A 23,679-nucleotide genomic window follows, 5' to 3' on the forward strand; every position below is an offset into this window, starting at 1 on the left:
ATGGCATTAAAACAATATAGCCTGCAATCCATACCAAGCGGTAAAAACAAAGTCTGTAAGAAATTACATTTCTTGAAAGTCAAAAGATACACATTCTGCCCTGGCCAGGGTGTCTCAGTTTGTTGGTGTGTCATCCAGTAACTGGAGGGTCTTGCGTTCGATTCCCAGTCCGGGCACGTCCCAGAGGCAACCAGTTGATGTTTCTTGGTCACATCGATGTCTCTCTCTTAAAAATAAATAAATAAATAAATAAATAAAACATGTTTTAATATATTAACCAATATCAAGTAATGGGCTTTTGGGTTAATCCTGCGTTTCCATGACTCCATGAGAGACTGCCCCTCCCAGGACTATTCCTAGAGACAATGAACTCACAGCCTGCTGAGCACCGTGTTCATATGCAAATAAAGCAATGGGGATTCCCTATCCCAATCCCTTCCTTTCTCCTTCCTCGGTCTCTCAGACTCTGCCTAATCACTGCAGGGCCAGGGGCCAATCAGAGACAGCCCCGGAACCCACTGAAATTATGCGAACTAGCCAAACCTAAACCTGCTAACTCTACCCTTCCCATTTCTTCCTGAGGAAACCACAGTAAAGACACCTGCCCACATTTTCCGCCTGATCCCTCTGCCTTGTGACCACCCTCGGCGCTTCCTCATGAGCGCCCCCCCATGGGGGGAACGCGCACCTCCCCCTGGGAACCGTGACAAACTACCCTTACAATGGCAGGCATCTCCCGAGCGGTTGGACTTACTATACCCGAAGAGTAATAGAGCCTACATTTCAAAACAGCTTTATATGAGCGTGGCATTTATTCAGAAAAGAAGGCTCTACAATCATCTTGGTGAAATTTCAGATTAAAGCCTGGACTAAAAAGAGGTAATGCGCCAAATTTGAAATCACATTAGGAAAGTAAGTCTTTTTCATGAATGCATGAAGATACCACACTCCATAATGCGGAATCTCCCAGCAATCCACAGGTGTACCCGCAGTCATTCCTATGTGTTGCCGGCTACAGTTTCACATGCCTACGTGATCTAGTTTGCTCCTGAACATAAACGCAGTGTGGAAGGTGTGTAAAGGAAGTCTTGTTAAGATAATGAGTGCAGCTGGAATTTGGAACTGTACAGTAGCCTACATTTTAAGCAAATATACAGAATTTGGAGCAAGGTAAGTTGAAAGAGCAGGAAATTAGCTAACTTTAGCAAAAGTAAAATCACTATATATAAAGAAATTTTAGCAGAAATGCATCATGTGTTAGTCAGAGGCATTAACTTGTGATAGGTTAAACATATAATATATAAGTGCTCCCCAAAAAGAGAGAAGTGGGGGGAGAGAGAGAAAGGGAGAGAGGAAGGGAGGGAGGGAGGAAGCAAAGAAGGGAAAAAAGGAAAAAAGGAAAGAAAGAAAGAAAGAGCAGAAGGAAGGAAAGGAGAAAAGAAAGGAGGAGAGGAGAGGAAAAGAAAAGAAAAGGCAAAGGAAGACAAGGAAGTTTTAATGTGCAAAAGGTAGACACAATCGGTGTGATAGGAAAACTCTTGTGATCAGGGCGGTAGAGAGAGTGAGTTAAAAGCATCACAAAAGTGTTATAAAGGCCTGAGAGCATTAAAAGTGTTGAAAGCTACCAGATATCAACCACATAATGTGCCAGGAATTGAACTAAATTGCTTGTATGTCTCATCTCATTCAATCTTAACGACCCTATAGGATGTTTTAAAAGCCCAATTTCAGTTATGTGGGAAACTAAAGCTTTGTGTTAGTCAACTATTGCTACATAACAAATTCCCCCGAGACTTAGCAATTTAAAGTTTCCATGGGTCAAGAATTTGGGAGTAGTTTAGCTGGGTGGTTCTGGCTCAGGAACTGCCTTGAGGTTGTAGTTGAGATATTGGCTGGGCTGCATTCATCTGGATGCTTGCCTGGAGCTGGAGGACCTCCTCCGGGATGGCTCACTCATGTCTCACAAGTTGATGCCAGTTGGTAGGCAGGAGGCCTTAGTTTCTCACTACATGGAGCTCTCCACAGGGTTATTGTGTACTCAAGACAAGGCAGCTGGCTTGCCCCAGAGTAACTGATCCAAGGGAGTGGAAAGCAGAAACTACAAAGTCTTTTTATGACCCAGCCTCAGAAGTCACACATCCCTCAAATTTCTATTGGTTACACAGGTCGGCCCCACTCAATGTGAGGGGGGACTACACAAAAGCATAACTACCAAGAGGTAAAATTCATTGAGGCCTTCTCGGATGCTGGCTTCCACTGAGCGCAAGAGTTTGAGTAGCTTTTTAAAGGTCACTCAGCTAATTTCAAAATCTGCCTTACTCTAAAATCAGTCCTGTCTCTGCTGCACAGCGCCTCCCCAAAGCCTGCATTCAGGACACGGCCAAATGAAGACAAAAGGTCCTGGTTAAGCCACATCCCTGTTTCATTGTTTTTGCCAGAAGTTTTATCTTCAATCCACTGGGAAATATTTTTTTATATTGAGAGCATAGCTCAAGCTTTCTCATGGAAATTGATGAAAAATAATTTTACTTTATTGATTTTGCCCTAAACCAAACTTGCTGACTTCATCCCTGGCTAAAGCTTTTTTTAAAAAAATAAGGGATGCCTGTTCTAATAGAGGACAAAATATTTCCAGGTTGCAAATCACTTTGTGATCATTCCTATTTTTGAGAGTTGAACTGAGTATGTTCAGCTCTCTGTGTTGTATGAGGAGGTGATTGAAGGGCACTTTTATTCCCTTGAATAATAGAAAATCCATCATTTATTCTTTAGTAATAAAAACTGCATGTGTAAGAATTGGGACCATGGAAGGTCAACTCAAATTAAAGATTTTATGACTGGCGGTTATATTAAATCTTTTCAACAATTTATAGAAAGGATTTGAAATATGTCAAACATATTTCTTTAAGTTTTTTCAAGTGGAAGATTTTATTGCATTGAGTCACATAATCAGGAGAAAAATTACTCTTAGGTCATCCCGCCCTGGCCCCTGCCAATGGCATATTGCTCCCTTCAGGACCAGAGGCCGGGTATTAAGCCGTCTGAAGTCAACCTCTTCTAATTAAAATTAAAGTCATAAAGTAAAGTATTTCAATAATCTACAATAATAATAATCCCAAATTTATATAGTGTATATACCCAAGAAATGTAAATCAGTTCACTTTTTTTTTATTTCTCTCACCTGGAAACAAAACTAAAGGGCCGTGGCAAGTCCAAGGGAACATTCATTAACTTAAATATTTATAGAGTAAATGAAGTGTATGTGTATCTGTGCGTGTGTGCTGGGAAAGAGGGAGAGGGAACTGACAGTTACTGAGCACCTACTGTATGCCAGGCTTTGGACTAGGTCCAGTGGACCCAAACATGAAGGACACCCTTCAGGAAGTCACGGGTTGTTAAGGATGTAGCATCACCCAGTACAAGAAAGTAAATACAGGGCCCGAGGAAGCCTGGGCTCTGGACCCCACAGCTGGGGCCGCCTAAGAGAGGCAGAGCCATTTCTGTGCACAGAGGAGACATAGCATCTTTTCACATAGAAAGCACTGGAGCTGTTTGTAAAGACTCGTGGTTCCTGCCTCCTCCCTGACATCAATTTAGGGCTTAAACACATCGCTTACCTTTTAGTAATAGCTCCAGTTGTAAATTAAAATAAGATTATATATGAGAAGGCACTTGAGAAGGTGAAAAGCACTATATAGGTTGGTCTCCCACATAGAGGAGGAGCTCCCAGGGGACAGGGACCATGCAGATCCATCTTGGATCCCAGCGCCCACCCAAGCACCCAGCACTGGTTCTCCCAAAGCCCCAGGCGGAGATCTAAGTAGATGCTTCATGTCAAAAAGTGGGAGGAGGCAAAATCCCCTCAAATTTTTCCAGATGTGAAAAGGAACAACTTTTTTGAGATTCTCTGGACTTTTGAAACTTTTAATTTTTAAATACATACAAAGGAATGTGTATAACATTTGACAGTTATGAAGTAACATTAATAAAATAACCACCTGGGAACATTTAATGGTGCCAAGAAGTAAGAAAGAGCTCACAGAAAGACAGAGAGATTTCAAAAGGACACAAAAACCAGCTTAAAATTTCTCCCAGTGGCTAAATCTAGGACAATTTTAGCATCAAAGTAAACAATAATGATAACAGATTACAGTTGATCCTTGAACAACACGGGGGGTTAGGAGTGCCCACCCCCACTTTGTCGAAAACCTGCGTATGACTTTTCACTGCCCCCAAACCTAACTACCCTCAGCATCAGCAGGTGGTTTCTAGGACCCCCTGCCAATGCCAAAGTTGCAGATGGTCAAGTCCCGCACATAGAATGGCACAGATCAATGCATACGGTCGGCCCTCCGCATCCTCAAACTCCCAATGCTGATTGAAAATAGTACAAGTATTTATCGAAAAAAACCTGCTTGTAAGTGGACCCATACAGTTCAAACCCATGATGTTCAAGGGTCAACTACATGACCAAGTGAATAAAATAAGAAACCAGGAACCAGGGGGGAGAGAGAGAGAGAGAGAACATGACCAGCGATTTCACTTCTATGTATTTACCCAAGAGGAATGAAAACACATGTCCATACAAAGGTTTACTGCTAGAAGCTGTGTTTATAATGGTCAACAACTAGAAATAGCCCACGCCAAATGTCAGGCAACAGGAGAATGGATAATCAATGACGGTATATTTGTGTGTGGAATACTACTCAACAATAAAAAGGAATGAACTATTGATACACACAACATGGATAAATATCAAAAATATTACCTTGAGTGAAAGAAGCCAGACACAAGAAAGTAAATGTTGTGTGGTTTCATTTATATGAAATTCTAGAACAGGCAAAACTAAGCTATAGTGGCAAAATGTACAAAAGAGGATGCCTAGGGCCAGGGGTCGGAGGGAGCTGACTGTAAAGAAACACGAGAACTTACTGGGTGAGTTAAATAGTTATATGAGTCTATACATCTTTTAAAACTCAAAGAACACTTAAAATAGGTATACTTTAATGTATGTTTATGCTTAAATTTAGTTAGTTAAAACTTAATAATGTTGATTTAAAAAAAAAAAGGAAAGACTCAACCCGCAAAGTGTTTGTTCTTTCCTCCTTCTCTTTTCTTAATTGTAGGCATGATGTCTGGAGGCACAGCAGCTATCTTTTGACTAAGAGGTAATAATCACGAGGACAAAGACTAAGCCTAAGGATATCAGAGAAAAGAAGTTGAAAAGAGCCATTTTCCTCTCCCTGGTGCCTGAGGCTGTGTTCGAACTGCCATACCATCCCTGGAGCGTCAGGCTCCAGACCTCTTTGTTGCCATGGTTATAGGGTTTTGTTATTTCAGTCAAACTAGTTCCCAATCAAAATACCAAGCCCCACCATCCAGATTGTTTTAACTCCATCAACACTTTCCATCAACTGAGAATGCATCGCTCCTCCTTCTCCAGACCCCCAAACCAAGGATTTAAACACATAATCTTCAAAGGTGCATTTTGAAAATGGGGGCTAAGTGAAGTTAATTATGCTGATCCTCAAGATTACTATAACTATCTTAGTCAAGATGGCATCATGGCGAATCCAAAGGGCCAAGAAGAGTTGGAAGAACAGCCTGAGAAAGAGCATAGAAGCCTTGAGAGATGATGAGTAGATGGAGGGGAAAATCCATAGTAGATATGGATGGGAATGAGACTGGATAGGCAGGTAGTAGCCAGTTTATGCAGGGCTTTCAAGCATTATACTTGTCTAGTGTCATAAACCAATTACTTCTATGCCTGATGAAAATGGGCAGTATCATTGATTAGTGAATATTAACATATTAAATAAGCCATGTCTAATTAGAAGTCTAAACTCGTTTTAACATACTATGTTTTCACCTCCATCATCTCATAAATTATATACTCTTTTATATCCTCTAGTTACCCTAAGTATTTGAAGCAGGCATTCTATCTAGACTTATCAAAGTCTAGTATTAATTGTGACTGTCACTCTTTCCCTGAATGTTGCAAGGAACTCAGAATACTTTAGCTCCATTTTCCCAGCTTCTGACTTACATTTAATTATATAAAAATATATATACAACATATATACATTATAGTATATGTAATATATTTGTTTTATGGCTCATATATATTTAGTTACAATAATGCAAATCGAGTATAAAAATAAAATATGTATTTTAAATCCAGTAAGATATTATTATACAGTCAATATTTATTAAATTTATCCAGCTATTTACATTTTCAGTGCTCTTATTTATGTCCAAACTTCTACCTAGATCATTTTCCTTCTGCCTAAAAGACACTCATTATTTCTTTTAGAGCAGGGGTGCTGGCAACCAACATATTGAGTATTTGAAACTTCTTCACCTCATTCTTGAAGGATATTTTTGCTACATACAGAACTCTTTTTTTTCTGTGTTTTTAATTATATTTTATTGATTATGCTATTACAGTTGTCCTAATTTTTCTCCTTTTGCCCCCCTCCACCCATCTCTTCACACTCCCTCAGGCAATCCACACCCCTTTGTTCATGTCCATGGGTCACGCATATAAGTTTTTTGGCTTCTCCATTTCCTATACTGCACTTTACTTCCCCATGGCTATTCTGTAACTACCTATTTATACTTCTTAATCCCCTCACTTCATCCAATCCCCCACACCCCTCTCCCATCTGGCAACCATCAAAACACTCTCAACATCTATGATTCTGTCTCTGTTCTTGTTTGCTTAGTTTGTTTTTTAGATTCAGTTGTTGATAGATATGTATTTTTTGCCATTTTGTTGTTTATGGTTTTGATCTTCTTTTCCTTAAATAAGTCCCTTTAACATTTCATATAATAATGGTTTTGTGATGATGAATTACTTTTGTTTTTTCTTGTCTGGGAAGCTCTTTATCTGCCCTTCAATTCTAAATAATAGCTTTGCTAGGTAGAACAATATTGGCTGTAGGTCCTTGCTTTTCATGACCTTAAATATTTCTTGCCAACCCCTTCTAGCCTGAAAAGTTTCTTTTCACAAAACAGCTGACAGTCTTAGGGGAATTCCCCTGTAGGTAATTAACTGCTTTTCTCTTGCTGCTTTTAAGATTCTCTCTTTATCTTTAACTTTTGGCATTTTAATATGATGTGTCTTGGAGTGGGCTTGTTTGCATCCATCTGGTTTGGGACTCTCTGTGCTTCCTGGACTTATGTGTCTATTTCCTTCACCAAGTTAGGGAAGTTTTCTTTCACTATTTTTTTCAAATAAATTTCTAATTTCTTGCTCTTTCTCTTCTCCTTCTGGCACCCCTATGATGCAAATGTTGGACTGCTTCAAGTTGTCCCAGAGGCTCCTTACATTAGCCTCATTTTTGGGGGGAGGGGGGGAATTCTTTTTTTTTCTTGTTGTTCTAATTGGTTGTTTTTTGCTTCCTTATGTTCCATATAATTGATTTGATGCTCAGCTTCATCCACTCTACTGTTGATTCCCTATAAATTGTTCTTTATTTTAATTAGTATATCCTATATTTCTAACCAAGTATTTTTATACTGTCGAGATACTAAGGTCCTTGAGCATCCTTATAACCAGTGTTTTGAACTCTGCATCTGATAGATTGCTTATCTCCATTTTGTTCAGTGCTTTTTCTGGAATTTTGATCTGTAATTTCATTGGGGCCATGTTTCTTTGTCTCCTCATTTTGGCAGCCTCCCTGTGTTCATTTTTATGTATTAGGTAGAGCTGCTGTAACTCCCTGTCTTGGTAGCATGGTCTACTGTAGTAGCTATCCTGTAGGGTCCAGTGGCACAGCCTGACCTGTCATCCAAGCTCAGTACTCAAGGTACACCCTCTATGTGGGCTGAGTACACCCTCTTATAGTTGAACCTTGATTGCTGTCAGGAGGTCAATGGAAGGGATTTATCCAGGCAGCCAGCGGCAAGGACTGGCTGTGATCACTGACCACCAACCTCTGCTTTCCATGGAGGACCAGCTGTGCAGGGGCAGGGTGGTGGTGCTCCAATGTGGTGTGTAGCTATCTACTGGGTGCACGGGCTCTAGGGTTTCTGAGGTGCTTGGGCCTAGGTCAGCCACCACCAGTGTTCCACAAGGGGTAACCCAGCATGAACTACAAAGCAGTCTGAAAATGGCTGCTACTTGTGCTGGGCTTGGAGATTCCCAGGTGAATCCAAGCTGTGAAGCTAGGCTGGCTAGTGCTAGAACTGGGGCCAGCAAGAGGTATATGGGTTGGGGGGCTCACTGAGGCCAGCTATTGCTTGTTTGAGAGGATTTAAGACAATGTGAAACATGAGACAAAAACAGCCACTCATATGGAAAAGCCTCTGTTAACAGCTTTGGTGGGCCCGTAAGTTGGGTGGGGTGGAGCCTCTGAAAATCACCAGGGTGGGTCTAACTGTGTGAGTCAGTTTGACAGAGTCTCAGATACAGCACCTGCCTGCTGGCTCTGTGTGGGGACAGTTCAGAAAAGGGATAATGGCCTCTACCCACCATTCTGTCTGGGAGAAAGCTGTCTCCCAGCTTTCACCCTGATGTCAGCCACTTCAGTCCCTCTCTGCATGCCACTGGTGCATTTCAAGCAGCTACCCTATACTGGAGCTCAGAGGGATTGAGTCTGAGTAAGTCTGTGTGCAGGTCCTTTAAGAGAAACTGTTTGGGAATCCAGCAGTTTCTTCCACCGACTCAATCCCCACTCACTTTTACAGCTGGAAGTTAGGGGGACTTATCTTCCTGGCCCTGGCACCCTAGGCTGAGGGGCCTGGTATGAAGCTGATTGCCCTCACACCTGACATCTAATCCATCAGCAATTCCTGCTGGCTCTACCTTCAAAATATGTCCTGAGTCCAACCTCCACTGTAAACACCACCATGCTAATTTGTATATCTTTGGGGAACTTTTAAGGGTTCCTGGAACCTTCACAACACAGGCTCTGACTACTGCTTCCTTATAGGGTCCCCCTTCCCCCTCCAGGTAAAGGCCTGCGATGTCCTCCCTAAGCCCAGAAATCCGATAGTCCACCTTCTCTGGGAAATTCACTTCTTCCATGGGGTTCTCACAAGCAAAACCCAAATGACTCAAAGCCCACTGTCTCTCACCTCAGGTCCCTAGGGAAAGCTCTTGCATCCTTGGTGACTCCCAGTGCACCCTCTTCTTTCCCTACCCTTGGACCAGATCTCCTTACAGCTTTTCAAGCCTGTCCTCATGCTACCCAAATTCCAGGGGCCAAAGGTTCTTTGAAGCCCCATTTCTCACTTGACCCAAGATGAACAAACAGCATAGTCTCCAAAGAAATTCTCCCTCTCCCTCTTCAACCTCAAGACTCTTGATAACTTCCAGGTGACGTGCTAAGTCCTCCAGAAATGGACTAGAATCTGGAAGACACTTAATGTGTTTTACAAGCCTTTAAAGCCTCAGCCAAAATCAGGAGAGTCACGTTTTGGCAACTGTTACAGGTCTGTATGTTTACAGAGCTATGTAGAATGGGGATATATACAGTATAAGAAAAAAATATTGAGAACACTCATCCAAGGTTGTTAGCATGGACTCCCTGTTTGGGGTTTACCCGGTTTTTGTCTCTTCACTGGAACAAAAACTTCAAGGAATAAGAAGGGATAGGGAGAGGTCAAAGGTGAAGTAAGGAAGCCAAAGAAAAAAGAAAAAAAGAGATTGCACCAGCCTGGCCAGGTGGCTCAGTAGGTTGGAGCATCTTCCCATACATCTAAAGGTTGTGGGTTTGATTCCCAGTCAGGGCACATCCTTAAGTTGTGGGTTCCATCCCAGTCAGGATGTGTATGAGAGGCAACCAATCAATGTTTCCTTCTCACATCGGTGTTTCTCTCTCTCTCTCTCTCTCTCTCTCTCTTCCCTTCTCTCTAAAATTCAGTGAATATGTCCTTGAATGAGAATTCAAAAATAAACATTAAAAAAGATATTAGTGAAAAGTATTTTTTTAAGTGATCAATAACTTCCATCTTACCACATTCAATGGTCAATTCTGGGCCACCTTCCTTGACCTCATTGGATCCCTTAGAAGCCTTTGATAAAAGGGGCCACTCCCTCTCCTGCAACACTGGCTGTCTTCACTTGATTTGCATGATGCCATCGCTGTAGTTTTTCTCGCACCTCTCTGGATGTTCTCTTTCAGCCTCCTGTGCTGGATTGTCCTCTAAATAGCAGAGGGCCCCAGGACACTCTATCTACACTAATCTCTGCCTACACTTACTCCATATTTATTCTGTCTAGTCCGTGGCTTTAATGGCACTCCATATGCTGATTGATATCTCTTCCAGATTTATATCTCTAGTCCTGACCTCTCCCATAAGGTACAGAATCTTATATCCCATTTGTCACTCAACAGCTAATAGGTATTTCAAAACTGACAGAACTCTTAATCTCCCACTCCCTAACCCTGCTCCTCCCTTAGCCTTCCCAGGTCTGGTAATGGAAAAACTCATTCACACAACCAAATAAGTCAATGTCCTGGAAGTCATCCTTAACTCCTCTTTCCCTCACACCTGACATCTAATCCATCAGCAATTCCTGCTGGCTCTACCTTCAAAATATGTCCTGAGTCCAACCTCCACTATAAACACCACCATTCATCTCTTAAACTACATGGGGACGCTCCAGATTGGCACTTGCATGTCCACTGGTGCCCACTCTGCTCCACCCAGCAGCCAGTGATCACTACTTTTTATAAGAAAATGGTTTTATTTCTAATTTTTAATTCCCATACTGTTTACAAATACATTTTTATTCTAGTAATACAGCTTTGCAACTAGCAAAGCAGCTGAACTAACACCCATAAATACAGGTGGGAGATAATTAACATCTACTAATGTTTCTCTACAGAAACTATTCTCTTTAAAAAAGAAAAAACAATTACAAATAGACTTTTGGCCAAGATGGAGGCATAGGTGGATACACTTTGCCTCCTTGCACAACCAAAAGATGGACAACAACAAATTTAAAAACAAAAAATAACCAGAACTGCCAGAATATCAAACTGTATGGAAGTCTGATGACCAAGGAGTTGAAGAAGAAACATTCACCCAGACCACTAGGAGGGGAGGAGACGGGCAACAGGGACAGAGAGGACTCACGGCAAGGTGGCAGCTGGAAGACCAGGCAGTCCCACATTTGCGCACTGATAAACTGGGAGAAACAACTGGGAAGAGAGAGGGAGACCTCACAACCCAGGGTTCCAGCACAGGGAAATAAAGCCTCAAAACCTCTGACTATAAAGACCTGTGGGGGTTGTGGTGATGGGAGGAACTCCCAGCCTCACAGGAGAGTTCATTGGATAGACCCGCAGGGTCCTAGACCATACACAAACCCACCCACCTGGGAATCAGCACCAGAAGAGTACAATCTGCTTGAGGGTAGCAGGGGAAGTGACTGAAAGCAGGGTGAGAGCTGAGCAAGTGGCATTGTTCCCTCTGGGACCCCTCTCCCACATACAGCACCACAACTGCAGTGACATGGGTTACCCTGCCTTGGTGAGTACCTAAGGCTCCACCCCTTACTACATAACAGGCATGCAGAGACAAAAAAATATATGGCCCAAATGAAAGCATAGATGAAAGCTCCAAAAATAGAACTAAGCAATGAAGAGATAGCCAACTTATCAGATGTAGAGTTCAAAACACTGGTAATCAGGATGCTCACAGAGATAGTTGAGAATGGTCACAAAATAGAGGAAGAAGTGAAGGCTATGCAAAGTGAAATAAAGGAAAATGTATTGGGAACCAACAGTGAAGGGAAGGAAACTGGGACTCAAATCAATGGTTTGGACCAAAAGGAGGGAACAAACATTCAAACAGAACAGAATGAAGAAAAGAGAATTCAAAAACATGAGGAGCAGCTTAGGGCCTTCTGGGACAACTTTAAATGTTCCAATATCCACATAATAAGGGTGCCAGAAGGAGAAGAGGAAGAGCAAGAAATTGAAAACTTATTGGAAAAGAAAATGAAGGAGAACTTCCCCAATCTGGCAAAGGAAATAGACTTCCAGGAGGTCCAGGAATCTCAGAGAGTCACAAAGAAGCTTGACCCAAGGAAGAACACACCAAGGCACATCACAATTACATTACCCAAGAGTAAACATAAGGAGAGAATCTTAAAAACAGCAAGAGAAAAGGAAACAGTTACCTAAAAAGGAGTTCCCATAAGTTCAGCTGATTTCTCACAAGAAATTTTACAGGCGAGAAGGAGCTGGAAGGAAGTATTCCAAGTCATGAAAGGCAAGGACCTACATCCAAGATTACTCTATTCAGCAAAGCTATCATTTAGAATGTGAAGGCAGTTAAAGTGCTTCCTAGATAAGGTCAAGTTAAAGGAGTATCATCATCACCAAGCCCTTATTATATGAAATATTAGAGGCATTTATCTAAGAAAAACAAAATGATCAAAACTATGAACAGTAAAATGACAACAAACTCACAACCATCAACAACTGAACCTAAAAAAACAAAAACAAAAACAAACTAAGCAAACAACTAGAACAGGAACAGATCGCAGAAATAGAGATCACAGGGAGGGTTATCAGTGGGGAGGGGGTGGGAAAGAATGGGGGGGAAAGGTGCAGGGAATAAGAAGTATAAATAGTAGGTAGAAAATAGACAGGGGGAGGTTAAGAATAGTATGGGAAATGGAGCAGCCAAAGAACTTATATGTACGACCCATGGACATGAACTAAGTCGGGGGTGGGGAATGCTGGTGGGAGTGGGGGTACAGGGCAGAGGGGAATAAAGGGGAAAAAATGGGACAACTGTAATAGCATAATCAATAAAATATATTTTTTAAAAATTTAAAAATAAACAATTGCGAATAGACTACATAATAATGTGGTCAAAAGGCAATTAAATAAATCTCTTGAAACACTAGATGTATAATAAACAGTGCATATTATCAACATGTACATGATTCACATCAAAATCCTAAAATGTATTCCTTTTGAAGGATAGCTATATCAATAAAATATTACATATCTTTTAACACTCTAGTGCAATACTTCATATGCTGCAGGAAAATTAAATGTAGGTCTAGTCATCAGCTTAATAAAAGATCTTTTCCATGAACCTTTACTAATAAAAGACTTACAATTAGGTCATAAATAAAACAAATTATTAATTACATGATTTGAGGTTTAGGATGAAAACTTATAAAAATTACTTTGATATACAGCAATTATACACCACACTAAAACCGTTTAATATTTTTGCCATGTGTGAACTGCCTCTAGTGATAAATGAACAAATATTTTAATAATGGAAGATACTTAAAACATCAATCAGATCATGTCAATCCCCTATTCAAAAACCCTCCTTAATGATTTTTTGGCTCACCAGGTTCTTAGCCAATGTCAACTTTCCCCTCACCACCCCTGCCCTCATTCTTGGGAACAGCAACATGCAAAACTACAACCTACATTTCCCAGATTCCCTTGCAGTTAGGGTGGCCACGTGATCCAATTCTAACCAATGAGACATAAGGAAAATCACTGAATAGGGATGCTAAGGAAGCTACGCTTTCCTGAGGAAAGGGGAGACTCTAGTGCTATACAACATTTGTCATTTGTTCTCCTTTGTTCCTGACTAAAAAGCAAAAAACCAAAGGTAAAGCAGCCATGCCAAAGATGTCAGGACACAAAGGGAGAAGGGATCTTGTTCCTTGAGCGGCTGCATCAGTTCTCATATGCTCATCCTCTGATTCCTTGTGAGGTGAGAAAACTGTAAATCCCTCACTTGGTTAAATAGCTGCGGTGAAGCTTCTATCACACAGAGCCAAATACAATACAATCCTGGCACAGGCTTCCCATCACCATAGAATAAATTCCCAAAGTCTTAGATGCATTCCCCCTTGTTTTCCCTGCACCCACCTCATGGGCCCTCTCGGCTGATCTTGGAACATGCCAAGTTTATCTCCACCTCAGCATTTTCACTCTCGCTGTTCTGCTGGAACGCTCTTCCTCCAGATCTTTCACATTGTTTGTCTGAGCCCGGTCTTCTTTCAGCTTTCTGCTTTCATGCCACCTCTGCACCAAGGTCTTGCCTTAACCATTTCGTCCAAAATTGGCTCCTTCAGTGATTTATTTTTATTCATAGCACTTACCACTACCTAAAATTGTCTCTACCTGAGAGTATGTTATTTATTGTGTTGGCCAAAAAATTCATTTAGTTTTTTCCACCTGATGGCTCTAGTAGTAATGCTTAGTTGTCTTTAACTTCATTCAAAACAATTTTGTTAGATTGTATTGTGACAGCTGTCACATCAGCATGCACTACAAAATTTATCAATTTGATGAATTTTGGGGAAGCCATTTTAATATTGAAGATAGAAGACAATACACAACATTTTTGGCATATTATGCTTTATTTCAAAAAGGTGAAATGCAAAAAAAAATTCTGCAGTATATGGAGAAGGTGCTGTGATGGTCAAGTGCGTCAAAGTGGTTTGCGAAGTTTCTGGGTACTACTGACATTTTGGCCAATTAATGCTTTGTGTCTTATGCATGTCCTGTGTTTATCAGCACCCCTGGCCTCTACCCACTAGGATCCAATAGTGGGAGATAGTTGACATACTCAAAATATCCAAATCAAAGTTATTGGTGAAAATGAAAAAATGTGCCTTTTACTTTACAGAAAAAAGCTACACAGACTTTTTGGCCAACCCAATATTTACTTGTTTAATGAATATCCATCTACTCTACTGGAATGGCAGATTCAAGAGTTATAGGAACATCCGTAGTACTTAGAAGAGTGCCTGGTATAAAATAGGCATTCAAAAAAAATTATTTAACCAATCAATTCATGACATCTTGACATTGAAGCAGACTCTTCCTTACAGTTCACTCACCAGCTCTTTGTAATACAGAGACTGAATAACTAGCCTACCAAAAGTTAAAGCTTGAGTTTTAGTATTTTTAGTCATGCCAGCACGTTTTGGGGCTACCATATCTTGTATCAGCACTCTTGGCACATAGACGCTTAATTGCACGGCCTCCCGCGAAATTCTGGACTGGGTCTGTAATTTAAGACGGACCCAATGACTGCACTTAACAGCGACGCATCCAGACACCTGCACTGACACTGAACACGTCAGGGCTTTATCCTTTTGGTTCCTCCCAGATCGCCTAAATGAGGTGAGTGATGAATCCCTTTACAGGGACCAGAGGCTCGGTTTTTCCTTGACTTCTTCTAGCCTGGGCCAAGGATAGGATAAATCCGTTTTCAGCGCAGCCAGTGTCATGCCAGAGTGAAAGGCGACAGAGGGCTGGTTCCAACCCCAGCTCACCAGCTACATGGCTTGTTGGAGCTGTGGAGTTAGCAGCGAGAGACAAGGGAGATCGAGGACCGCACTATGCCCTGACTGGTGCGGCTCAGTGCACTGAGAGCCGGGCTTGCTAACCGAAAAGTAGCCTAGCCAGTTGGATTCCGCCGGGTTAGATTCCGGTCCCGGCACCTGCCTGGGTTGCGGGCCAGGTCCTCATCTCTCCCTTTCTTTCTCCCTCCCTTCTCCTCTCTCTAAAAAAATAAGCAGATGGAGGAAGGAAGGGAGGGAGGGAGGGAGAACGGAGGAGGGAGGAAGAAACTAAGTAAGTAAGTAAATAATAATCTTAAAAAGTGAAAATCAAAAAGGACCAGCAATCCACCCTTTCGACGAAGAGTCTGAATCCAGGTCAGGTTTTTGTTTCCCTCCTACGCTGTCCCCGGCCTCGCACGCCGACTTTCAGCCTTAAGCTCTTGCAGCCCTGCCGGTGTCGCCGCGCCCACCCCAGCACCGGTAGGCACCAAGAGCCTGCGCCGGAGCCCGCTCACTCCCGTCGGCCCCCGCGGGCCCCTCCCCGTCTCCATGGAAACAAAGGCAGCCAATCCACGCGGCGATTTCCGCTGCTCCTCCCCGACAACAGTGCGGTCTCAGACAACGCTGGAGTGGGCTCCGGTGGGCCTGCAGTAGGCGGACCGCGATGCTGAAGGCCAAGATTCTCTTCGTGGGTCCCTGCGAGGTGAGGCCGGGGCCGGGTGTGGCTTCGGGCGCAGCGAGCGGTGGCGGGGGTGCTCCCGGTGCCCCCCAGGAAATGAGAACCGAGTCCCACTGCCCAGCCGGTGTGCGCCGCCTGCTTCACCGGGAACGCTGAGCCCCAGACCTTGACCCTGTTTCATTGAGGCCCAAGGCCCAAGATACAGTGAGTGGCGCTTTGGAGCCAGAACCTAGATCTCACTTTGCATTCGAGGTTGTCCCTAATGACTATGTCTGTGGTACGAGACAACCAGAAGGAGGAAAGACTGGACTATAACCTGGTTTTGGAACAATTAGCAATTAATGTATGTGTGATGGTGGCGGTGGGGATTAAGTCTTCATGTGTATTTAACACCATGCACAAAAATAAAATTCAGATGGACTAAAACTAAACGTGTAAAAAAACAAACAAACTTGGAAGTAGTAAAAGAATGAGAATTTGCATTTTGCTGGTGCTGTTCTCCCAGAGACCACACTTTAAGAACCGCGGTAGTAGATGAATATATGGAAAGATACGTTTTTAATCTTAAAATAGGGAAGTTCTTCTTAAGCACAACACAAAAACGAAGAAGGCTTAAAAGAAGTTACAGCGAAGTTAAAGCCTGGGAAAAGTATTTGCAAAATACATTACAAATAAAGGCTTAATAGCTAGATCACAAGTTTAAAAATTGGGAAAGAAAAGAGAACTCAATAGAAAATTGAGCTAAGGCTCTGCACCAAAGAAATACAACTGATCAATCAGTGTGAGAAAGATGCCCAGCTTCACAGTCGCAGGAACGCAACTTAAAACAAAAAGTTGACATTTGTTTACCCATCAGATTGGATGAGAAAAGTTTAGAAGATTGATAACACCGAGCGTTCGAATGCTTACAGGGAAATGGGTACTCTAGGATTCTACTGGGGGGCTGTGAAATGATAACGGCTTTTTTTGGTGATTGAATCATTAAAACTTAAAGTGTGCTTAGCATTTAGTGCTGCACTTACATTTCTCAGAATCTACAGTAGCTGAGTGCTTGCGGATGTTGCCCATGAGTCATGTACAGTAGTGAACAGTTGGGAGCATCCTAGACACCATCAGTAAGAGAATGCCTACATAAACTAAGGTCCCTCTTATCCGGAGGACTGTGTAGCCGTTAAACAAAACATGGCAAGTCTGTGTGTATTGACATGGAGAACTCCCCAAGACACAAGTTATTAAGTGAAGTAGACAGTAACAATTATGCAGAGAGTAAGGAAAAGCAAAACAAGCATAGATATCATTTTAATGGAAATTCTTAAACATATACAAGGGAGAAAGAAATATGAACTAGAACCTATCACCCAGCTTCAACAACAAAATGTACAAAATATATTTCTGCATATACATTTCTCTCTCCCTCATACTCTTCAAACTGGACTGACTTTCTATTCCTTCAACATGCTGTGTCCATTCCTGCCCTGGGGCCTTTGAAACAGCTATTCCCTCTGCTTGGAAGCCTCAGTTGACTCATTCAAACGGCAATTTAAACTTCATCTGGGCTTTCTTTGACCACCCAATTCAAAGACTATCACATCACCCTGCTTTATTTTTATCCTGGTACTCATCAGTACTTCATCTCTTTCTAATTTATTCAACAGCACCTGGCACAAGGTAGACACTTAAAAATAAGTGTCTTATGGGCCTAACAGGCAGTTTTTTCATTTTCCCATAAGAACCTACCCCCTTACAAAATCGGTTTTAGCCAACTAGTATATATAAACTTTAAGGGCATAAATGAAATATACAAATATGCTTCTATAATGTTTTATGTATCAGTGTAGCTATATACACATTTAAAGGTACATTAAGGTTATGTTAACTTAGAAAGGCTGTTTTATTCCATTCTTGCATTTCATGACAGTTTTGTCAAGCCCCTCACCTGCACCTTTGACACCAAAGTCGTCTTTATGACTGGAGCCACTTTTTGAGTCACCTAACAAAGCACGCCGCCTCAGTAGTTTAGGGTACAGCACTTTTTCAGTCTGCGCGTGAACCTCTTCCTGGAAATGTGTTCCAGCTCCAGGGACTGTTCCTATAACATCAGGCCATTCGCTTTATTCACTCACCCTGTAGATAAATATTCATGACTTCTAACATGACCACTTACTGTGTTACTGTTAAGTGATAATTTGTGAGGCCGAATCCTCAGAGAAAATTATTAAAACAATGTTAAGTCCCTCCCCTCCCTTTTATTTATTTATTTATTTATGTATGTTCTGATTCCAGCCAGTGGCCTGCACAAGCCTCCCAAACTGGCATTGATTGAGGTCATTGTAGTCAAACAGTCGTTCAAAATGAAGTTACCGAATTGCAGAGCATAATTTGAGATGTTTTTCAATAAGGATTCAAGTATAAGAGATTCCCCTTCTGAGGAATAATTTAGGTGGAGAAAAAAATTTTTTACATTTGGGCATATATGATGTTTATTAAATGAATGATGTAAATGTATAGGAAAAAAATCTGAAAAACATCATTGTTGTTACCTTTGGAGAGAGTATGGGATGGATAGACAGATGGATGCTTTGGGTGGAGGGGCCAGAAGGGCTGTTTGTTCATTCTTTAAAAATAAGAGTGCGTGTTATGTAGAGGGAGAAACAGCTCTACGTGGGAGTGTGGCATAGCCAGCCAGGAGTCCTCACACCTGGAACCCAGCTCCGACTTTGAACTTCTCTTTGTCCTAGAGGAACTCCCTTCGCCTTTCTCGGCCACAGTGGCTTCATAATGAGCTGTGACAGACTGTGGTTTTTCTTGAACATGTGGAGAGGAGCAAGAGAGGAAAAGCTCACATGAATTTTTCTTCTGTTCTTAGATGAGTTAACGGAGAGGTAGCCAGGGAATTCCACGTAGGTAGAGTCACCCCGTGGCAGAGCCAGTGCTGGGCTCCCTGCTCCCTGGGCCCTGGAGCAGACTGTGCAGACCACGCAGCCCAGGTCAGCAAGGTCCACCCCGCCAGAGGGGCCCTCTGCTCTGGTGATCCCCAGTGGCTGCGGCCTGCACTCCATCACATTTGGTTCCAAACCAGCTACTGGAAGGCTCATTTATGGTTTACTTCCCTGCTCTTCAGAAAAGATTTTTTGTTATCTTCATTTTCACAGAGTGGAAAAACCGTTTTGGCCAACTTCCTGACAGAATCTTCTGACATCACTGAATACAACCCAACCCAAGGAGTGAGGTGAGCCCTGACGAATCTGTGTCCCAGAGAGTCCCCATCCATCACCTGCCCTCTGCTTTGGGTACTGATGGCACTCCACAAGCGTATTTCCAAAGGAGAGATGTTGCTGCTGTTTCTGTTCATAGGATCCTGGAATTTGAGAACCCACACATTGCCAGCAACAACAAAGGCACAGGGTGCGAATTTGAGCTGTGGGATTGTGGCGGCGATCCAAAGTACGTTTCCTTTAAGAGGGTTTTCTTCATCAAATGATTAAAAAATCAGCTTCCCGCCAGGCACCTTGGCCTAGCACACTTCCTAGCATGTATTAGGGGCTTAGTCAATTGGTTGGAACCTGCGTTGCTCTTGAAACTTTAGGGATTGGGTTTCAATACAATGAGAAGTCATCCATCAATTAGCAATAGTAAGATCCTATTTTTAAAGTTCACCATTAGAGACCGGAACCACCTGACATTCACTGTGAATTCTTTGCTGCCTTGCAGGTTCGAATCTTGCTGGCCAGCCCTGATGAAGGACTCTCACGGGGTGGTGATCGTCTTCAACGCCGACATCCCAAGCCACCTGAAGGAAATTGAGATGTGGTATTCCTGCTTCGTTCAACAGCAGTTCCTGCAGGACACTCAGTGTCTGTTAATTGCACACCACAAACCAGGCTCTGGAAGTGAGAAAGGAAACCTGTCTTTGTGTAAGGAGACTGCAATTCTCCTTTCCGCTTTCCTCTTCAGTGTTCTGGGCATTTGTCTATTGCTCTGTGTCTTTGTTTTTTTTAAATTCATTGTAGAGAGAGAAAGGAAGGGGGAGAGAAAGAGAGAGAAACATCGATTTGTTGTTCCACTTACTTATGCAGTCATTGGTTGATTGTAATATGTGCCCTGACTGGAGATCAAACCCTCAACCTTGGTGTATCAGGATGATGCTCTAACCAGCTAAGCTGCCCGGCCATGGCTTTGTCCTTGAAAGCAGTATCCGTGTGCAGTCAGTGAGCACCTGGCCTGCCCTAGGCATTTGTTTTTCTCACCATGTAAATCAGAATTGCCAGATTGGAAGATCTGTCATCCCATCCAGGCCAGGATATAGACACTTTAAAAGCAGGTAGATACCAAGAGGGGACACACCTGGTTTTAGCCGCTCATCAGCATTATTAGGGTCACTCTTTCGTAACTGGCCTTTTCTCAAGAAAAACTTGAATCTGCATGTGACCCACACCGTTACAGATGTGACAATGTGATCATAGAAAATAACTCACAATGGTCGGCAATCTCTTCCTTTCTGGTATAAGAACGAAGAGGACCTGGCAGTGGCTTATAGAATTGTCATCCTATTGTCAGGTGGCAGTGTGGTGAAACCTTCCTGTGTTAAATCATGTCAGGCAAGACACAACTTATTTTTGGACTTTAGAAAGTTGAGCGAATGGGCTTCTCTAAGGTTCCAGCCATTTGGAACTAGAAATGGCCTTCAGTAAAAGTTCATGCCTAATTGCCTTATTTTCCTTTCTAAGCACCACCCTTGAACAAGCTGAAGCTGGTGCACTCGAATCTTGAGGACGACCCTGAAGAGATTCGGATGGAATTCATGAAGTATTTAAAAAGTGTAATCAACTCAGTGTCTGAGAGCAGAGACCGGGAGGAGATGTCAATTATTACCTAACTAGCCTTCATTTGGAGTCTCCCACATCCCAAGTGAGGTCAACTTCTTCCCCAGTGCAGGTCTGAAATCTTACCGGGTACTGATATTTTCTTCTCCCGTGGCTCTAGAAGAAATTTTCCTCGCCTGCTCGAAGGTGCCAGTCACCGAAGGAGTTGAGTCATTCCATCTCTTCTCTGTCTGAACCCAGCCCTGTGTTTCCCCAGGAGCAGTGCTTGGGGTTTACTAGTCCAGTTTTTGTGGTGGCGTTATAGACCGTGATGACTGTGAACCATGGGAATCCACTGTAGCTCCATCTCCAGCAATTTAAATGTTTTCGGGTTAGTTCAGTCTCTAATAAACATTTAATTAATTCAAGATTATACTCCACTTCCTCTACATTCTCCCTAACACGGTACCAGAGTCTGGACAGTGTCTGTGCCCTCGTTGGGTGGGGCAGCTGTTCCGAGGGCAGGTCCTCTGGTTCCCGCCCTGGCCTCTGTCAGGGTGGCAGTGGCCACCCTACCGGCATCTTCTGCCAGGTGCAAGACTGGCGAGGCCGGCAGCGTGGGCTCTCCCCGAGGGAGCAGCAGTGCCAGGCTGAGTCGGCCTCGTCCTGGCTGGAGCCGTCTGTGTGCCCCACACATCCTGGTCTCTGTACCTGTATGGTAGGGTCACTTTGCCCTGGGCCATAGCTGACCCGTCCAATCATTTCTCCATGCTCGGCCTTCTTGGGAGAAAAACATGATTCGGGGGGGTATTGAGAATATGGCAGGTGAATATTTCAAAATATCACCCCCATGACAATAGTAAGAAACGCGATGATACTTCCATTATAAACCTACAGGAAGGGTTACCTAATCGCTCAGGATATTCACAAAAGTTTCCTAATACCATTATCCTTTTTAACTGTAAAATATACATAGCATAAAATTTACCATTTTAGCCATTTTTAAGTGTACATTCTGCGGCATTAAGCACGTTCACACTGTTATTGCACAGCCATCACCACCGCCCATCCCTACGGAGTTTTCATCGACCCAGATGAAACTCCCCTCTAACTCTCCAGTCCACACTCCCCCGCCCCTGGCAGCCACCACTCTACTCTCTGTCGCTGTGAACGCAACCTCTCTAGGTAGCTCATCGGGGTGGGAGCACATGGTGTCTGTCCTTTGGTGACTGGCTCACTTCCTTTAGCATAGTGTCCTCAAGGCTCATCCATGTCGTAGCAGGGTCAGAATTTCCTCCCTTTTTAAGGCTGACTCCTGCTCCCCTGTGTGTATGTACCACATTTTGTTTATCTCTTCATCTGTCGATGGACATTTGGGGTGTTTCCACCTTTTGGCCATTATAATTTGCTAGGAACATTGGTGTACAGGTCACCTAAGATGTCTTTGAAGAACAATAGCATTTAATGTCTCTAATATTTCGCTGTTATTTAGATATCCTTGATATCTGGATACTACACAAAGTAGAATACATATATATCTTCTAAAAAGTAATTTATGACCTCAGGGGAATTCAGTTCTTAAATATTATTTCATATAGTATTTAAAAAGCAACATAGCCCTGACCAGTGTGGCTCAGTTTTGCAAAGTGAAGGGTCGCCGGTTGAATTCCTGGTCAGGGCACATGCCTAAGTTGTGAGTTTGGTCCCTGGTGAGGTGTGTATGAGAGGCAACTGATCGATGTTTCTCTCTCACATCGATCTTTCTTTCCCTCTTTCTCCCTTCCTCCCCCTCTCTCTAAAAAATAAAATAAAAGCAATGTAATGTTGTAATAACACCTAATTTTTGAAATGCTCAAAAGATTTAATGCTCAAAATAACCAAATGTGAGTTTGTAGCTTTTGTACAGGCAAGTTTATCTAATAATAATCTTAGGAATTATTGTTCATTCATAATGTTTATATGTGTAATTTTTTAACATAGCTAACCTGAAAATACATTAAATAGATTAAAAGTTAGATGTAGGTCTTCTCAACTGAGAGTCAGAGAGAAGAAGAGGTGCTTGAGATGAATGACTATGGTTGGGGGCATTTCACTTTCGCAGTGAGGAAGGCTGAAATGTGGCTCTGTGGCATTTGCACATAATGACAACCCCCAGGTAAAGTCAGGCTGAACTACAGTCACCTCTTAGGGAACTGCCTGGGTTACCTTGAGCACATTTCAAGCACAGGTTAATTTCCTTCTGCTGTCCCACCAGCTCTCAGTTGGGACACATGCAAAGAACACAAAATAATGTTAATGCAAACTGAGGCAAATCATCTTTACATAATAGCCGTAGTAATAATAATTGATCTTGTAGAATACAGTCTCAGAAAGAAAAATAAATTATTTTTATGTTTTTTTTTATGATTATCTCAGAGCTCAATAGAAAAATGAACCCAGCAGCTTTCATTGATGTTAATGGCCAAAGTATAACTTTGTAAGTCTTTGAACTGAGAAAAATGTTTTCAATTTTAATAGGCCACACATACACAAGTTACAAGAGGACATTCAGTGAGAAGTCTCCCTGTCTTCCCTGTCCCTCAGCTCCATTCCCCTTCCCCAGAAGCCCCCGCCCTTACCCCCCATGTTCTGTTAGAGGCAGTCTGTGCATTTACACTTGTGTTTAATTAATGGACACAGCGGCACAGTAGCCACACTTCTCTACACTTCGATTTTTTTTGTATCTTGGGGATTTGTATAAATACATAGAGAGCTGCCTTGTTTTTTTACAGCTACATAAAATTTCACATAGCCATTGATGTTGGCATTTTATATTAGATATTTTAAATAGCTAGTTGAAATATACCCTTACTGATGGACATTTTTAATGGTATTGAAAAACATGATTTGGAATATACATATGTTTAAAT

General features: G+C 42.4%; 1 protein-coding gene across 2 annotated transcripts; it reads left to right on the plus strand.

Annotated features, from left to right (window-relative positions):
- Window positions 1-15,861: 15,861 nt before the first annotated feature.
- On the plus strand, window positions 15,862-21,198 carry IFT22 (intraflagellar transport 22). 2 transcript variants are annotated; one of them, XM_024571594.4, is made up of 5 exons: window positions 15,862-15,992; window positions 19,121-19,197; window positions 19,323-19,412; window positions 19,680-19,882; window positions 20,696-21,198. In XM_024571594.4, the coding sequence occupies exons 1-5, from the start codon at window positions 15,954-15,956 to the stop codon at window positions 20,842-20,844; spliced, it is 558 nt and encodes a 185-aa protein (XP_024427362.1). In that variant the 5' UTR covers window positions 15,862-15,953; the 3' UTR covers window positions 20,845-21,198. The 2 variants fall into 2 exon arrangements, with proteins under 2 accessions (XP_024427362.1, XP_024427363.1); XM_024571595.4 differs by lacking the exon at window positions 19,323-19,412.
- Window positions 21,199-23,679: the final 2,481 nt, after the last annotated feature.

This window comes from Desmodus rotundus, chromosome 1, assembly GCF_022682495.2.
Source record: "Desmodus rotundus isolate HL8 chromosome 1, HLdesRot8A.1, whole genome shotgun sequence".
NCBI classification, from domain to species: Eukaryota; Metazoa; Chordata; class Mammalia; order Chiroptera; family Phyllostomidae; genus Desmodus; species Desmodus rotundus.

What these genes read in the sequence shown, in the direction of transcription:
- IFT22 (XM_024571594.4), top strand. Translation starts at nt 15,954, where the DNA reads ATGCTGAAGGCCAAGATTCTCTTCGTGGGTCCCTGCGAG. An exon ending in AACCCAACCCAAGGAGTGAG is followed by an intron (nt 19,198 to 19,322) that starts GTGAGCCCTGAC and finishes TTCTGTTCATAG; the next exon opens with GATCCTGGAATTTGAGAACC. An exon ending in GATTGTGGCGGCGATCCAAA is followed by an intron (nt 19,413 to 19,679) that starts GTACGTTTCCTT and finishes GCTGCCTTGCAG; the next exon opens with GTTCGAATCTTGCTGGCCAG.